Raw genomic sequence first — 19450 nt, 5'->3', positions numbered from 1 at the left:
CCGGGGTGAGTTGCAGTGCAATCCCAGGGGGCAGTTGTGCACAGTCAGCTTTCATCCATGGAAAGTGCTTGTTTTTGACAGTGACAGGCTCAGATTGTCATTATACGTGTCTGATAACATTACAGAAAAGCCTTAACAGAGAAATAAAATGTTTTCCTTTTCCCTTTAACCAGTAAAACCAGTTAACAACAAGATTAAAAGATTAATATGTTGAATACATAAATTAAAAAAAGGATGTTTTTCACTTCAGTTTTCATACAAATGAAATAAATAAGATCCATCCATCCAGTTGTTATTCGGTTATCTGTGGCCGGGTCGCAGGAGAAGCAGTCTGAGCCAATCAATCCAGACATCCCTCCCACCAGTTGGACAAGAGATAACATATTATTAACTGAGCTTTCGAGGTGCTGGCAGGTGGATTTTGGTACCTTTTGACAGAGAACGGCTAGCCGTTTCCTTCTGTTTCCGTCATTATGCAAAGCTTAGCTAACTGCTTCTTGTCTGTAGCTAACAGTTAATATATAGACATGACAGTCTTATCAAACTCTCCACAAAAATACAAATGAGTTAGTTTAACCTAAAATTTTGAACTACTCCTTTAATTTTGTCCATCCTGGATTGTGATTTGTGATAATGGTCTTTATAAATAAAACTGACTTAATTTGACATATTCATTCAGCAATAATGATGATGTGTTTCAAAGTTAGATTCATAACTTTGCTTTACTTTTGTATTTCAAACACTCTCTATGACCATATTATTGGGGTGATTTTCTCAAAGTCACACATCTTGTGTCGGAAATGAACCAAATATTCATTTCCAACTCGTTTTTATTTCATTCCCTGTTTCCTGCACTTGGTTGTACTCACAAACTCTAAATAAGTAGATAAACAACCACCGTCTCTTTCAAAAATAAAAAATAAAAAAAAGAACCTTGGCTGACTGAGATGGGGCAGTGTGTGTGTTTGGATGGTGCAGACGCAGAGTAATGGCAGCTTTTTAGCCAATCCTTTTATCAGCGCTCTGCCTTTCTCCTTTCTGAGTGGAAGAAGTGGATGAGATGTCAAGAGAGGAGGCATCTTCAAAGAGCCTTGCAAGTGAGGATGAGAGAGGAGAAGGCAGAGGGGGGAGGAGAAATGGAGGTGATTTAGTGGTGCGCCGATGGGGAAGAGGTGCAGATATGCATAAAGAGCATATACTGTAAGTAGAGAAAGCCGCCAAATGGAAAAGTCTCTGAAATAATATGATTTAGATCATCACAGGACACCAAAAACACCACTTACAAACGAATAAATGTCAGAAGTGCTCAGGTGTGACTATGGATCATTGATATAAGTGGGTGGTTGCAGTGTTAGGATGGCATTATATGTGTGTGTTCAGCACTTTGGTCAGCAGAGAAGTTAAAATGATGAACAGTGGAGGGGTAAGGAGATAAAAAGAAAGATCTGGCAGCTCTCCTCTCCCTCCTTCTCATTAGTTTCTTTGTTGATTCAGTCGACAACAAAAGGTGATAATGAACGTGTCTCAGATCCTCACATTTCTGCCAGATATGGAGCAGGTCTGTTGGTTTGGAGCATCATAATTGGACTATTTTTCAGTGCTCAGGCTTTGCCAGTAATCACAGAGTGAGTGTTGTGTTTGACAGTTCTGGCACTGAGTTCTCTCTTTAGGAGTGTCGTATATGAGGAAGCTGGCACAGAGTTGTCTGTGTATGAATCAGGTGATTATTATCTAATTTATACTGGTATTTTTTCCCTTCAGTCTTTTCTAAATATCCTCCATCTTTCTTTTATTGTTTCTTTTTAAGTCATATTTTTATGCCAGCGTGGATCCAAACATCTCTAATTTTGTTTAATTTATAGCAGAGTATATTTCATCTATTTTGCTTTAAAGAGGAACATAATAATAATGAATAATGAATAATACATTTTGTTTTTGGGTACCTTTCAGGACACTCATGGTCACCTTACAGGAACAACAACAATAAAACAGAAACAAAGTAGAACCATATACATAAAAAAGCTAAAAATACATAAAAGTTCAACAACAATGGTTACACAGAATAAGCAAGTCTAAAAAGGTGAATTTTGAGGTGGGATTTGAAGATGCCATAATGTCATTATGCTATTTTAGGGTCCATAATCTGTATTAATGATGAGAATCAAAAAACATTTGTCTTTCAATTTTCAAAAACACATACGTTTTCTCTTATCTGCAGCACTATGTATTAATCTAAATTGATTTGGTGTGAGTTGCAGAGTGTTGGAAATAAGAACTAGAGATGTCTGTCTTCTCTCCAGTATGATAGAAATAGATGGCACTCGGTTTGCGGTGCTTAAAGCACCAAAAAATACATTTGAAAAACTCAAAAGCAATGTCTCTTTCCAGAAATCATTACCCGGTTATTCAAGATAATCAGCAGACCTTAATGTGAGCAGTTACATGTAGGAACTATGTTCAAATTACTGAAATACGCAAGCCGTAACAATATTACTGCACAGAAGGAAACATGCATCTTCTGGTAGTTCACCTAGCGTCACTGAGCTAGCTTATGTTACAGCCCTACTGCTGCCACAAACAAAAAAAGGATAATTTTATTTCTTTGAACCTCAAAAAGTTATTTAAAGGTCAATTAAGCCTTCAAAATGACCATTTGTATGTTGTTTACTCACCGTGTCTTGTGTTGAATATGTAAAGAAAAAGTTGTTTTTACTGCCTGCGGGTGATTGATAGAAGTAGTCTTTCAAGTGAAACAATTTTAGGAATTAAACAGAGAAATCATTCTTTGGTGGAACTGCAAACGAGACATTTAAAACATGACAAGAGGTCTCAACTACAGACTGATATTATTGGAGATCACCAGCAAAAATAGCTGGAAAACGCTTAAATCTATAATCTGTAAAGTAACTATTAACTTCAGCTGTATCATGTAGTGAAAATGATAATATTTCCATCTAAGAGGTAGAGGAGTTCAATAGGAAATACTCAAAGTACTCAAAGGATTTTGTTACACTCCACCACTGATGATAATAATTAGTATTTAACTATTTAATTTGACCAAGTGGCCAAACTGATATCTCCTTTTTAGTAGTTTAAGGATGTGAATCTTAAACTTTAAAGCCCCCATTTTTGAGTTAAGTTTGGATTCTTGTTGTGTTTCCCAGCTGGGTAAATGAGGTGGACTGCTTAGTGTTGGGGTCACTGTATTTCTCCTTCGTAAAAGCCTGGCAGCTCCATTACATGAAGGAGGGAACCTTTCACCTGAGGCAAAACTGCAGCCTGAAAGAAAATAATGTATGAATCTGCCTTCAGATCAGCAATGGATGAAAAGGATTTTGTCGGTGAAAGACGGATTCAGAGGGACTTTTATTTTTAGAAATATTTATCAGTCAACAACCTCTGACTCGCTGTTGAAATTGTGATTCAAGCACAAGGCTGCAAAGTAGTTTGCAATCAGATTTGAGATGGGATTGTTTGCTTCATTTCTGATTACGTACTTGGCAGCCGAAGTCATTTTATCGAGCATCTGTGGAGAGAAGTTAGAGAAGGACACGAGGCCTGCTGCTCATATATTTCCCAACAAGGCGTTTAACAAACACGGCCCGTTGACTTCAGCTCCATTCTGGGTTTACATCTGTTCTTGCCACCCCTAGCAATATTTCGAAGGCATCTTCCCCTGTGACGAGTTATTTTGTGTTTCATTGTAGTGCAGCACATGGTATGGTTGTTGTCATTCTCTGCTAAAAAAAATGATTTGATTGCGGATCACATAATGCTAACAGGACAGTGGAGGTGCTGAGTGAGTCAGAGGCAACAGAAAATTGGCTTTTTAACAATGTGGGCAATGTTGAGAACAGATTTGTTCCTTGTTAAGATGAAGCGGAAATGCAGCTGTCAAGATTGTGAGAAAGGGTCTGTGAAAGAAGAAGTTGATGTTCAGACAGTTCAATGCCTGAAATAATTCAGTGTTGTTAACACTTATAACTGGAATTTATTACACTGTAGTTTATGCTTTAATGCTATTACTTTCAGAACTAGAGAGCACATAGAGAGAACACACATTCCTCAGTTCTGCACAAAACTGTTTGAATGAATGATAAAGTTTTGAAAAATAACGTTTTAAATCGTAACCGGGAGAGCACTGAAACACATCTACACCAATCAGCCAAAGCATTAAAACCAGTGAATAACATTGATCATCTCGTTACAATGCAATGCTCTGCCGGGAAACCTCGGGTCCTGGCATTCATGTGGACACCTCTTGAAGTGCTCCACCCACCCAAATACCGTTGCAGACCCCCCTCTCATGACAACGTCACTCTCTGATGGCAGCAGCCTCCTGCATCATACTGTAAAACGGCTCAGGAATGAGGGAGGGGGCACTGGCATCACCTGGTAGGTCAACTGAAAATAAAAACGAAACAAAAAGTCATAAAATATTAATTAATATGATGAATGAACCACTAAGAGAATCAAAGATGTGAGTCTGAATTGATGAAAATGTATTAAAATTAAATAAAATATTAATACTTAAAGAGGATAACATATGAGTTAAAATGAATAAAATAAATAAAAAGACCCCAAAAGGATGCACAACACAAACAAAAAAAACCAACAAATAATAGATAAACCAATAAACCATTAAAAGTAAAAACACACCAGAGTTAAAAACAATGAAATAAAACAGTAGAATCAGACTACTGGAACGTGCAGCTTAAACGGATTGTCTTCAACTTAACTTTAAAAGATGATATTGCGACAAACATTGCTCTCATTTTAGTGTTGAGCGTCAGATTGGGTTTATAAACACAGCCTTTGTCTGTAAAAGTGTCTGGGTGGGTGCTGCATGTCCGGAGGCATCTATATGACATCCAGGACCAAAGGTTTCCCAGCAGAACATCGTATTGTAACGAGATGATCAATGTGATACACTTAACCACCCATTTGTTTTTTGTTTTAGCTGAGTGCATGGGATGTATTAAATGGTGTTTTGAAATTCAAGTCAGAGCAGCAGCCCATGAGAAAAATCCTTATTGCTATAGCAGTTTTTAAAAATTCTTAAAAAAACAAAAACACCTTGAATTAGCACCTAGCTTGGATCCACACCAAAAGCAGCAAACATATTGCTTGGCTGATGGCCTCACATCGTATAAAATTTAATTGAAATCTGTTAACAGGGTTTTGAAGGTTTTTCACCAGAGGGTCAATAGCAGCAGTGAGGTGTTTGTGGTTTGCATATGCGGTAAATATTAAGCTTTTAAAAGCCCTGAAACCATTTATTTTTTAATTAGTTTTTTTACTACGTGAGATAGGGTCCTACATAAACACGGTTATTCGAGCCAGACAATTTTGGTTATTTCACAGGGGAGATTGTCTGTATTTATGTTTTTGGCTGTGCTCTTCTCACTGGTTTGTGAATGTTATGTGGTTCTCTGCAGACAATCTGACTACAGTTATTGTGTTTTGTGCTCACAAAGTTAGTTGAAAAATAAGAGGATAGGTTAGAGACTGGAGGGAAATAAGAGAAAGAACCAGAGTCTCTGGTGAGTCTCTTAGTTTAGTTAGAGGTTGAGATGAACACACACAGACGTGGTCGTTTTTTTTTATATTAAATCATATTAAATATTAAATATAATTCGACTCAGTAGACAAGGAGCTGGTCCCATATATAGATATAAATGACTCATTTTAAGGTAAAGAAAACACGAATACTCTATGACACTAAGGAAAACACACTTATTATATTATATTCCATATTTGCTACAATATTCCCTTAAATCCTACACACTGGACCTTTAGATTTAAAACCAAGTTTTCAGGCTCTAATGCCAGAAGACTACCTCTTTGTTGAAGAAAAAATTAACCAGGTTTTTTCTTGTAATCATTCATCTTTTTGTTCTACTTATTTCTGTGGGTTTTTTAAAATTTATTTTTTTAAATTTACTTAATTGTGTTATTATCATTATTAGTTCTGGAGTATCAATACCCACAAAATTTGTAAAACACAAATATGGCACATATTTATCAGATGCAGCTTTGTATAAATGATTTATTACTATGCTAAGCACAAAACTAGATAAAAATTTTATCAGAAAGAAAACCCCACTGTTGTTAAATGTCGTCTCTAGGATCCCTATCCCACTAAAACTGTATTGTTAGTTCAATTTATGTTTTCTTTTGATTAAATACCCTTTTTAAAGTGTTTAAATACTCTAAACAATACTCTCAAGTCCATTTAGAGAGTGAATTTTATTCATTTTGTGAAAGTCATCTAGTTAATATTCAGTATGCAGAACCAAGACCTTAGATTGTCACTTATATTTATAGTGATTTAATATAATCCCTCTTCTAGAGTCTCTGCAGATTCAGACCATTAGCGGTGAACCTCGTTCTGAAAATACATCAATAAAAGAACGATTGCATATAAATTACTACAAGCAGCTCAACAAAATTTGAAGAAAGTTTGGATATTTGTGCACAACACTTAAAGGTTCAAATGTCAAATTGTGCAGGAGAATTGGCTCAAGAGCTTCACTGTGAGCTCGGTCCTCGTCGTCCCCCTTATTTTAATAGTCTCCCATCTGCAGTGTCGCTGAATATTCAACAGCAATTCCCTTCAACTCCTGCACTGTATTAGATGTTTTATGTATGACTCTGTAACAGCTGGCACAGGATTGTCATTAACTTTAGCACCATACATTTCTCTCCTATTTGAATTCAGATCCCATTTACTTCTGGCAGCAGACAGCGGAGGACATCACGGTGTGTGTGCGCATGCCCGAGGGCGTAACCAAAGAGGAGGTGCAGTTCAGGCTGACGGCAGACAACGTCAGGATCGGAGTTCAGGGCTTCCCTCCTTTACTAGAGGGCCAGCTGTACGCATCTGTAGACCCCGAGGCCAGCGCCTGGATCATCAAAAATGACAAAAGGTGTGCAAAAATGTTGTTCTTAGATTTTAGTGTTTTCAGGAGCAGAAACAGCTGCGACACCGGAAACCTAATGGTACTTTACAGCAGTATTGCCTTTGAATGAGCTGAACAGGGAACCACAAACCATCAACTCCAGGGAACTGTTTCCATCTCCTGTCTTGTTTATTCTCCTCTGTGTCGGTACAACTTCATATCAAAGCCATAAATCTCATAAACTGTATGTAGCCAGCCCCCTATGTACTGAATATTTAGTATGTGCAGTTTTTATTCACCATCCCAGGGATTTAGGAGTCCTGAGATATATATAAATATATTTAGTCAGAATAGTTTCACTCATCGCCATAATAGGCCATATATGCAAGAAACAATATACGAACAAATTTTCTCTTATTTATGCTCGTAGCCATGATTTGTTCTCAGTTTGTAGGTACCCTCTGAATTTTGGGATTCATCGCTATTTTCTTATTTTTGCTTTTCTGTTAGAAGTTTTCTTAGGTTAGAGAACTCTTTTCAAGATAAAAGAAAAACTTTCAGAGGACTCAAATTGTTGCTCAGTGCAATGAAAAATAACTTCTACATTTGAGGAACATTTTAAAAAAATGCATGAATATAATTTAATCAAATCTAGATAATGTTTTAGAGTAATTGGATTATTACATTTCAGGGCTAAAGAAATATAGTATACTTGGTGCATTGATCCCAATTACTGCAATTTCAGTTACTGTTAGTCCCTTCAATGACCATTGACTTAACATTTACTTAAGTCCTGTATTTAAGTTAGAATTTAAGGTACTTTTACATTAATTGAGTATTTTAATCTCTTGCCACTTTCCACTTCTACCCCACTACAAAGAGAAATATTGTACTTTTTACTCCACTACTATTATTGGAAAACCACTTTACATGTCAAAGTTTTTGCGCACAAACTACATGAAAATATACAAGTACAACTTAAACAATCAATAGATTGATTAGAAACTATTTTATAATTGTATTAGTCATTTTTCATGCAAAATAACATTTCATGGTTGCAGCTTCTCCTATATACGGTATGTATGAGGACTTGCTGCTTTTTCTTTTAATTATTTTAATTATTTTGATTATTAAATAAATACATTTCCCTGAAATCACATTTACTTTAAGTTTATTAAATAGTAGGCCTACGTCATTTTCACTAATGCAGACGTTTATCTTTCAACCTTTTTTGGTGTTATCTCTCCAGTTTTGTGCTTTGCACGTGCCACAAAAGCTACTCTTACATATTGTTGCGGAGGCGTTACCTGTGCTAATAGGTGACTTATGATCACGTGGGATCCGTCATTGAGCAGACCTGGTCAGAGCAGATTGCATGGTTAAGAACATTTGGTGCATCTGGAGTTGACTTCTCTTGTATTTTCTGTCACCAGAAAACGAGAGAGATATTTAAGATGATGTTGTTGCATGAGGCCCGATGTTTCAGACGTGTTTAAATATTTACAGTTTTTAATCTTTTTGAGGAGCTCAGCAATGACGTAGTTTTCTTCGGTCCTGCTAAATCAGGTTGTAGGGTTGCTTTCTTCATTGCACAGAAAAAGTATTCAGCTGCTTGTAGGGCTTCATATTTTCATGATTTCTTTCTGTTTTTTCTCTTAACACTGAATCACAGGCTGTGTGCCTGCGTAACGGAGCCCCTCTGTAAATTGCCACTTTTCTAGTGTGTCCCTGTGACCCTGGTCACAGTGTCCCTGCAGGGTCTCTAAAGGCAAATTGGTCCCAGGTAATGAGCCAGACCCAGAGCAATTCAGAAAACCTTATATGTTAAATCAGCCACATTGGGAAGGGGTCTACTCGCCTTGGGGCAGGGAGACGGGGAAAAACCAGGCTCCAGGTGACATTTTCAGGCAAATCGAAAATTTAGTGTCCCACTCAGGCTTTTTTTAGGAGAAGAGATCAGCTGACCTTGACTGGAGATAGTTGATCAGAAAAGGGAGAACTTTCAGAGACTTCTTAATGGGCCTCATCCAAAGAGGGCGGTGGGCCACTTACATTTTAACCTCTGTTTTTGTTCATGTCCTCACTTGAGCCAAGCTGCATCCCTCTGTCTCTGCTGCTTGTATTATTTCACCATGCAGTTCAAAAACAAGAATACAAACAAGCATTATTTTGTGGATGGGCTGTCTAAGCAAAAGAGACAAGGTCAGTTCAGGACTTGAAGCAAAAACGTCTCACCGTATTTCCTCACAGAGGACCGGTCAGAGGTTTCCTTTTGGGCAAAATGCTGTCCAGTCCCCAGGAAGTTGTCACTGAGGTTTAAAAACCTCTGCAGTGGCAGGGCGATTGTTGGAGCCTCTTGGATGACGCATTTCTTTGCTGTTGCGTGGAGGTCAAGAGTGGTGTCTTCTGACCAGCAGATGAAGTGGTGGATCTGTCATTGGAGTGCCAAAAACTGCAGTTCCTCTAATGTCAACTTGAGTTTGGCCAAAACAGTCTCAATCCCCAGAGACTCCCATGTTAAAATGCCCAACTTTACAGCAAAAATAGACATGTTTACAGATCAGTATGAGAAACAGTTTGGTCTTTATAGCTAATTTCCCTGTTCAGGACAACTGTCCAGGGGTGACAGTTGCATTATTAAGGGTTATGCATTGTTAAGGGTGTGGCTGTTTTGACTGACACACGAGTGCTGTCCGTTGACAAGTCACGATCACAGCGACAGTGTAGGTAATACATTAACTATCCACAAAATCCACAAAATGCCACGGTGGCTACAGTCATTATTTTATTCAGTCTCTGGGTGACTCACTTTTGCTGTGCTGGCATTATTTCCTTCATTTTAATTTTTATTTGTTCCTTTCTCAGATCATGTTAAAAGACAATAATCATATTCACAATCGAAACTACTGTAATGCACATTTCATGACCAAAAAGGAGCAGGGAGGAAAAAAAAATTCCTTTGTCAGAAAGACATAAACAAAAGAAATCAAAGTTCCTTAACAAACAATACTTATAGTAACTTCCTTAAAAAAAATGAAGAAACAGGAGCCATACACATTAAGTGACCTTCAAAAAGGGAACAGACAACTTGATATAGTTTAATTATTCTGTCTTTATACATTTTCTTAAACTAAAAAATATTTACACAACCCTTAAAACCAGTCGGTCGAGAATCCCATTTGACGCCAACCACTGAAATACACATCTGCTTTAATGTAGTCTGTATCCACTGGTGCTTAAATGAAATATTCTTCCTCTGGTATGAAAAAAAACAACTATTGCAGATTTTCTGGTAATACTCTGCTTTTTGCCCTATACATAACTAACAGTTCCTGTAACTCAGCTAAATCTTTAAGTGTCAATACTCTTCACTGAGGTTTTTGCAAGGAATGTTAAACCTATTGTGGTTTTGCCTTTCGTTCACATGACAACCACGTTTTGGGGCCTGAAAATGCAAAATTTTGAAAATGGATTCCAGAGTGTAATTTTTTTGTCGCCTTGTAAAGTGACACTGCACAGATCCTGTGAAAACAGTGGCGTCATGGCCGCAATTTGCGCATTACGTTTCAGACAAACAGCCATACGCGAGTAGTAGGACAACAGTAACAACAATGGCAGACTACTGAGCCGTGTTTGTGCTGCTGACTTTGCTGAGTTCATTAACGCTTCTCCAGCAAATTTCGCCACCGTCTTCTTGTTTGTTTATACTCACCGCTCTGTAGAAGAACGCCTTTATGCCCAGGCATGTGGTGATCCTCTGTAATGTGTCATTACAAAGATACACCACCAGCTGCTGGTCTGACATGCATACTACAGCATTTTCATCGTACACGAGGATTATTTTTACAATGTTATCATATGAATGCAGATTTTTTTAAAAAATGTTAGATAAAGACTTTTCTGTTTTTAGTAGGGCAGTTCTCGTCTAAACGTTGCCTTAATAAACAGCAGTTTACTGCTGCACTGGAAGTTAGTGCGACAGGTGGATTCATGTTGTCCTAGTTGGGAAACAATGGAACAGCTCTTTTTCCCTCTTTTTGTAATTACGTCCACTGTGATTCAATTTTGCAAAACAATGAAGCCTGAAAAAAGGCTAAGAGACGGAGGATTGAATACTTTTTCACAAACACGGAGTCTATTAATCCAGTAGTCAATGTGAGTTGAGTCATATCCTCCACTTAAAGACCTTTCATCCGTGTCTGTATTTGCTCTCCCTGTCTGCTTCCTGTTTCTTCAATACGAGTCCTTCGATGCTCCATTCAGCGAAAAAAAAAAACATGTTACATAGCCTGTTTGTTAGTTCTTTGATAATCCTTGATAAGTTCAGATGTTCTGTGTGTGTGTGTGTGTGTGTGTGTGTGTGTGTGTGTGTGTGTGTGTGTGTGCGTGGGAGAGAGAGCATGCCTATGTCTGTGACTTGTGTGCAGAAAGAAACATCTAAAAATTTTCCTGCAAGTTTTGGTGACTTTTTATTTTGTGTTTTTAAGCTTATCCCTGCTTCATCTCAATCTCAGTGACATTTGGTGCTTTGTGGGTGATAAGTCCATGCAGTGACCCTGTCTCTTTGCCTGCTTTTTGGGTGCTGTGCGCATCTAGATGCCCCTTTTTAAGCCGTGAATATCTCAGAAAATCACATCTTCATGCTTACTGGTTTTTCTTACAAACATAAAGAACATTATGGCAGCCAAACAAAATGTAAAATAGATGGTTTGATGTGTTTCCTAGATGGAAATCTAGCTTAGAGAAGCATGTTTGTTTGTCTCTGTGTGCATGCATGTAGACTGCATCTGGACGTCCTTTACAATGTAAATACCGTAGAAAACAACACTCTTATTGTTTGCACTGAGCGTGTTTTTCCATACCAATGGGTTATGCTCTTCAGAGACAGACAGATGAGCACCATCCCGCTTTCCTCTGTCCGGAAACTGAATTAAGAAGCTGCCCTTTGTGTCTCCGTCATATCTTGTCATTGTTTCCCAAATATAGAGCTGTTTCATAACATCCAGCAGCACAATAGAGTGAGTGATATTTGCTTCTGAAGGCCCATGGTCACATTCTTAGATTGAAGCTGCAACGTGTACAAAACATGTAGGTAGTCAGTTGACTATTTTTATGCTTAAAAATGTTTTCAGTATCAGAAAGAATTAATGTTTTTGTTGGTAGAATTAAAATTGTATAATTAATGATCGATTAATTATTTTACAAAAAAACATAAGGACTTATTTACACAATACCAAATGTTTTTTTCCTCAATCAATGGTAACAGCAACATATTGAATATAATTTGACAGCACTGCATAGCCTATCAATTAATCAATGAAATTTCACATGCTCGATTAAATTCTTAACAACCCATTAATTCATTGTTAATTATGTTGTTATCATTGCTAATTCTGACACCAACAAATCTCTTTATTGAATCTTTAATCTTGCCTCACTCTTATCACACTAAGAGAACAATGGAGGAAACATTTAGGTAGCAAAGGTTAGATTTTCAGCTTTCTAACCACAGCTATTATTGGATAAAATGACTAATTAGCTATGATTCCATAATGACCAAAATGAAACTTTTTTGTCTGTCGTTTAATTGCCAGAGTACAAAAAGAATAATGAAAAAATAAGGTTTAAAAAGTTTGTCGAAAACACCTTCTCGTTCAGTTTCTTACGAGACATTTTTTGTGTATTATGCTGCTAAAAGCTGCAGTGTTTCTGGCTCAACAGCCGACAAAGGGTGACAAAACATCTTTAAATTTTAACAGTTTACAGCTTCACATACCTGTGGATGTTGTTAATGAAAGTTAATTGGATCTGTGGTCAGCTGGTCAATTGGTTGGAGTGTTTCTTTAGCATAAAGCTATATTATAATAGTGTCAAAGACAAAACATAAGGCAAGGAGAACATATAGTAATGTCTCCTCATTTGGTAAGTTTATATAATGATTATCAGGATAAATTATACATTTAACTTTGCTGAACTTAAGTGATTAATTACTTTTTTCTGTTCTGATTTTTGTCACCAACAAATGTAGAAAATTCAGAGCATGTACTTGTAATACTTTGCACATGTGGTGCTGCAGACGGTGATGCTTTTGAAACATGCTCTCCTTTCACTGTTCATCCCTATTCAGTAGAGCACAATGCATCGAAGAGTACATGATACATTCTGTACCAGAAACATGATAAAGCACCAACATACAGTAGTTTATTATGCTGTCCTTCCCTAATGGAAAATTGCAAATGGTGCCCTATGACTGAATTGGGCTGACAGGGAAAATGTAAGATGAAATTGCTCTAGGCTAAATGTACACATACAAACATATGTATAACAAGGGGAAAAAGGAAATGTTCTGTTTTTATTCTAATGTATTCATATTCCCTTGAATCCATAAAGGCTGATCTTCATTGTCATAATTTAGTGAAACACTGATAGTTAATGAATCGGCTCGGCTGTCCTTGTATATAATTCATCATGAAACAGCATCCAGTGTTTAGATTTCCTGTGTAGAAAGACTTAAAAGCATTATGCAGAGTCCAAGACTGCAGCCTATTAGTAGCATATCATCTGAAATGTTTGTGTTGGCATTTATTGTCAGTAATGACTGTAACTAATGGCAAATTTTCAAAATAAGCCATGTGTAGAGACAGTGATTCATGGTTGCATTTATTTGATTTTCACAATATGGCAACAAAAAAAAATGAACTCCTGGTGCTAATAATGTTATTGTAAACATATAAAAAAAATTTGCAAAGAAAACCACATTAATCCTAGGTATACATATTTGCAGATTTATTTCTCAATTAATTGTTTAATCTAGGGCTGGGCAATATGGAAAAAAATAAATTTTTCACCAGATGCCTCATATATCACAATTGCAGTGATATTATATGGTTACATTTTGGTACTTAAAAAAATATGCAATATGTTTTATTGAGTAACTTGAGTAACATTAAATGTTTGAACAACAGTCCAAACCCCCAAAATATTCACTTTCATTGCTCAGATTAGAGAACCTGGAACTATCAACTTCGGGGTATTTTGCTCGATAGTTTTGGTCTAATCTTTCTATTGTTCAGCTTTCGATAAGTTTTCAAACAAAAATCTCTGCTTGATGTAAAACGTTTTTAAGGCTGCGAGATGTCAGGTAATGATGCTGTTATTTTGTAAAACATCTTTAGTTCAAAAATGTCAGTACAAAAGCTTGGATGAAACTATTGCTGCTTGTAATATTGTGATTTAAATGACATTATTCTTTAATTTATTCAGCTGCTGAACTTCAAACACCGCTCACTTGTTACTGAGGAACAGAATTTGTGTCAAAATCAGGTCGGCCACAGTCCGTCAAGCTCTCCTCTGACCTTTCTCATCAAAGCTCATTTTAGCCCTCCAGGCTGCTCCTGATTGGATGTTTTCAGGCTGATTGCATCATTCTCATTCTGAGTCCGCCGTTTGCTCTGTAATTCATAAAAATCACACTTTCAGACAAGTGTTAAACTGGAGTTTGGGGATTTTGGCATCTGTCAGAGAGCTTTGTGACTCAGCATGACTACGCACTTAAGCCTCATCATTTATGTGACTCATTGAAGATCAGCACTTAAACTGAAAAGAAATGTGTTTTTATTTGTATTTGTGCTCTTATGAATGTGTCCTCAGCCTGGAGGTGACCCTGCAGAAACGTGATGAGGGGCCGATGTGGTCGGAGCTGGTGATGGGGGACAAGAGAGGGGAGTACGTGATGAGCGACGAGCAGGCCGCCCTCATCCACGAGAGACTGACTTATCTCACCTCTGAAGACTTGGTAGGTTCACTGATAACTCCAGTACTGAAAGTTATTTATCTGTGCCCTTATTAAAACAAATATGCAGTTCAAGCTGCCTCCCATTCATCAAAATGCCCAAAACTTACCCATTATTGATATAACTGATCACACCAGATGGTAATGAAGGAGTGATGTGGTGTCCTCCAGAGGCACAGAGTAATGCTAATAAAGTCATAAGGCCTTTTCATCTTGTGAGCATTGAGCTCGTTTTCTCGAGATAACAAAATAATTAACTTGTAATCTCAAGATAAAGACGTCAAAGATAAGCTTTTAAAGCCATGACAACGACCTGCAGTGATCTAAGTGTTTGCTCTTTCAATTATTTTGCCTCCACAGGAAAGCCTTTTTTAATATTTCCTTCCTCATTTCTGTATTTTCCCGGGATGCACGATGATATTGGGACGATAACTATATGGGGACGATAATTATCGGCCCAATAATGGGACATACTGATAATTCCTATGATACAATTTTTGGCCAATAAATAGAACCGCTAATAATAAGCATAAATTGCTTTGATTTTGCCTGTTTGCTCATGCTTTTGCTCCGCCAGTACTACACACACTCCACTCTCATTCTCCGCCAGTGACTCCAATGGTGTCCGCTCTGCTCTTTTTTTACCACCGGTGTCTCTGAATGTCCGCTCCACTCTCATTTTGCGGCGGTGTCTCCACTAGTGTCTGCTCCGCTCTTATTGTCCGGCGGTGTCTCTGTTGGTGTCTCCGCCGGTGTCTCCCATTGTCCGCTCCGCTCTCATTCTCCGCCGGTGTCCCTGAATGTCTGCTCCGCCCTCTTTCTCCGCTGAAGTTCCACTATAACTCAAACAGAATATTATTTTCTGCATTATCTTTGTACAATTCAAGTTGTCATAAGAAGATAAGAGGGAAAAAAAACCCCAAAAATATAAAAATGAAGTTGATTTTGCTCTTGAAAATGACGTTCTTTTACAAAAAGGTGATTTTCCAGCTTAAATTCCTCTGTACTCACCACATCTCAGCCTTTCTTACCCTCAGGTATTGAAAAACAAACAAAAAGAAATGATCAGTTATCGGTATCTTATTGGTCCACGAGAAGAAATGAATAAATCATTAACATGCATCACTGGTATTTTCGGGTGCCTGCATCCTGTTTTTCTTGTTTTCCATGAGCAACCGGCACAAAGTTTTGATCTACTTTTAATTATACAGAGCAATTAAAGATAACTGGAAGTACGGACATTTTGGGCTTCTGTCGTTTTCCTTATCTAGTGACTGAATAAGATACAATTTTTTTTAAATGACAATCTTGTAACCCCAGTAATACCATAAAACAGTCCTGCTTAATGATTTTAAACTGCATCTGTAATGGATTAATACACCCAGAAATATTGCAGTAGTAGATGTTTTGATGTAAACAGTATGGCAAATATTTGACAGTTAATTTTCTCAGTACATATCGTCATAGCGCCCAGACCTATTGATAAATGTGTGGTTAAATCACAGTGTTAAATCAATCAGCAGTATGTGTCTGAAAATATTACTCAAACATAAAACTTTCATGAAGCTGGGCTTTGGCTGGAGTTTGTTTTCTCAGGAGGGTTTCTCATGACCTCACAAACGTTCCTTATTGAAGCTTTTAGCCTCGCTCGCTCCTCCGCGGTCTCTCTTCTCTGTCCTCTCCCTCTTCAGCTGCTCTGAGCCGTCCTCCCTCCGACGTCTCGCTCACATTATCACGCTCTGGTCACCAGAGTCACCCTCAGCTTCATTTTCGACAGCAATTTTAGCCACATCCTCTCTCGCCCTCATCTTTCATTAGTATCATCTGGGACCACTTGAGGCCCTCAATGCAAATCAAACCTTTTACATGTTAATAAATGCAAAACAAGTGTAACCGCCTCTGTCTTGTTTTCCTGTTCCTCTTCTTTTTTTTATAAAATCCAGAATGGAAACCCTGACAGGGACAAGCCTCCTTGTAACTCTCAGGAGCTGGAGGACTGCGATGGGTTCCCAGAAGACAGCTCCAGCCTCACACACTTTGATGCAGAATCACTTAAGCCCACTCAGGTGGTGAGTAACACCTCTCGCCTTCACCAAACACTCTGATGCTCCCATCCTTTAAGCCTTCAGTCATTTCTGTCCGCTCCTTCCATCATCATTTCCCTCAAATTCGCTGTTGGCTACCTGATTCTCGCTGCCTTTATAAGAGCATGTTTTATTCAGCTCTGCTCCCAGTGAGCGAGCCAGCGCCGGCCTTGTCCTTTAACAAGCCACTTGACCAAAGAGCTCCACAAAGGCCCTTTAAAGAAGAAACAGGCCCACCCACTCCATTTCCATCATCCCTCCTTGTGACTCGAATATTAAGAAGCTGAACTGTTAAAGCTGACATTTATTTTTAAAATGAGAATGTATTCGTTAGGGTTCAACATGTCACTTCAGTTCAAACCGAAGTTTGCATTGTTTTTACATGATATACATTTGATCCGGGTTGTTTTAATTTCTAGGGGTTAACCAATACTGTTTTTCCAGGGCCAATAACTATACTGATTATTAATAGTTAATGAGATCAATAATCAATATTTGGAACAGATATGCATTTACAATAAAAATGAAAATCTTTGTCAATATTTAGAATTTGGAATATTACAAAACTTTGTGTAAATCCCTTTTGCAAATGTTTATTAAAACTTTCAACATTATATACAGCAAGTCAAGTGAAAATTTAAATTAAAAAAATTATAAATAAAAATGCCCCCCTAAGGTTTTACAAAATAAAAGTTTATCCCATGCTGACACTTTCTTTGTACTTTTAAATTAGTAAATTTAATCGGCAGTCATTAAAATGAAACTCCAATACAGATAATTGGCAAAATGCCAAATATGGCCCCAGTAATCATCCAAGCCAATAATCTATCAACCCTTATTAATTACACACTGCAGCTAGATCTGTACATGACATGCCTACATCCTTTTATCATCACCCATTTAGATCTTTTACTGAAGTGAAAGCAGCAATAGTACAGTGTAGAAATACTCTGTTGCATGCTCTTGTTGCATTACATAGTTACATTATTGATGGTAAAACTAACAACTACTCTGTACATGTACCACCACCTGACAACTCTATTCCATATTTCTTCTCTGCTCCAATCGCCAACACCTGTCGGCTCTGAGTGACTCACCGCCACTTCCTCTGTTGCAAAACCACACACACACACACACACACACACACACACACACACACACACACACACACACACACACAAAAACACTCACTACACACTGAGTGGCTACAGTCTGATTTTCACTTGAAGCTGGCCAGCCAAAACTTCCTGTGATTTGGCCAAAAGTCCGAACCATCCAAAAAATATTTTCACACCTGAAATGAACCGAACCATAGTTCAGTTTGATCCTGACCACCTCTTTTTGTCAGACAAAGGTTTGGCGTTTTGGCTCGTTCCATGGTCCAAGTCCAAAACTTCAGAGCGAAACAAAGCAGATGTGAAAGGGCCCTCACTTTATCAACCATATGTAATTAAACACAGGGTCAGCAGTTCAATGAAACGTTTTTGACGAGAGAATGATTTAGCTCAAAAATAAAAGAACAAATCGCTACAAAAGATTTTAAAAAATAAATCTTTATTTATATAGCACTTCTCAAGCTTAAGCACAAAGTGCTTCCCAGGATTAAAAGGTTTACAAAATAAAATAAGATGTCCGAAACCCATGCAGCCCTTCCCCTGCTTCCTTATGACATAACCAAAATTAGGAACATTATAGAATAAATTAAACGGTAAGGGTGCAAGTTCAAAAGTACAATTTCATAAATAAGTCAGTAAAATGTTGATAAGAGAATTAAGTGTATACTCTGTTGCTCATGCTCAAATAAGACAAAACAATAAAATCTAAGATAAAAAATATACCAGTACCAGGTAAATATTAAATATAGCAATATGCAGGGGTGTAGCACCAGATTCTGGGTCCTGTGCTGACGCAGTTTCTGTTGCCACCAGTTTGATGTCGTTTTATTTTGTGTTGTTGTTTCCAGGTTTTGTTATTTTCGTGCAGGTCACAGCTGAGTCACATATCTTTGCTTTTGTGCAGAGACAGGCATGGACGTGTTGACATTTATCTGCTGGTATCGGTCACCTGCCAACAGTATTACCACGCAGAAGGTAGCGCATATCTACTGTGAGCTCACCTATTACCACTGAGCGAGCTAATGTTACAGCTCAGCCACATCTTTTGCTGTCACAAGCATGAGCCTCTCATCCATGAGTAGATGCACGCTTCCTTCTGTGCTGTGAAAAAGTTGGCGGGGATAGTTTAGTGGACAAAAAATAGAAATACATTAAACTGCTCACAACAAGGTCTGTGGACTATCTTAAGTGAAAAGGTAGTATAATAAAATACAGATTTCTTTTTAGCTAAATGTGCTTTAATTTGAAAAAGTACTTGTTCTCCAGAAAATAGCCCCTGTAACTAATAAATTAGTATATATGACATTAGATTGTTAATACTGATACGTTAATGTGTAAGCAGCATTTTACTTTGGTATATAGTTGGGATTACTTTGTATACTATTAAGTAGTCCACACCAGAAACTATTTTATGAGGTAAATTGAGAGATCAGTCATTGGTGGAACTGTTAATCACTCAGAGACATTTTTAAAAAGTTGAGAGGCTTCAACTATAGTTTTTTCACACTTCAAAAATAGTGTAAACCTCTGATTTGATCAGTTTCACAATGTGCTTTA

At 37.6% G+C, this 19450-nt stretch overlaps 1 protein-coding gene across 1 annotated transcript in view; it reads left to right on the top strand.

The window, feature by feature from the left end:
* Nucleotides 1-19450, top strand: part of nudcd1 (NudC domain containing 1) — a 46127-nt gene that overhangs the window by 12160 nt on the left and 14517 nt on the right. The window contains exons 6-8 of the mRNA XM_042506864.1: nucleotides 6722-6929; nucleotides 14553-14697; nucleotides 16638-16763. Coding sequence (XP_042362798.1) covers nucleotides 6722-6929; nucleotides 14553-14697; nucleotides 16638-16763 — 479 coding nt within the window. The remainder of the gene's footprint in view (nucleotides 1-6721; nucleotides 6930-14552; nucleotides 14698-16637; nucleotides 16764-19450) is intronic.

This window comes from Plectropomus leopardus, chromosome 18 (assembly GCF_008729295.1).
Source record: "Plectropomus leopardus isolate mb chromosome 18, YSFRI_Pleo_2.0, whole genome shotgun sequence".
In the NCBI taxonomy this organism is placed as follows: domain Eukaryota; kingdom Metazoa; phylum Chordata; class Actinopteri; order Perciformes; family Serranidae; genus Plectropomus; species Plectropomus leopardus.
This window is presented reverse-complemented; position numbering and strand designations above follow the sequence as displayed.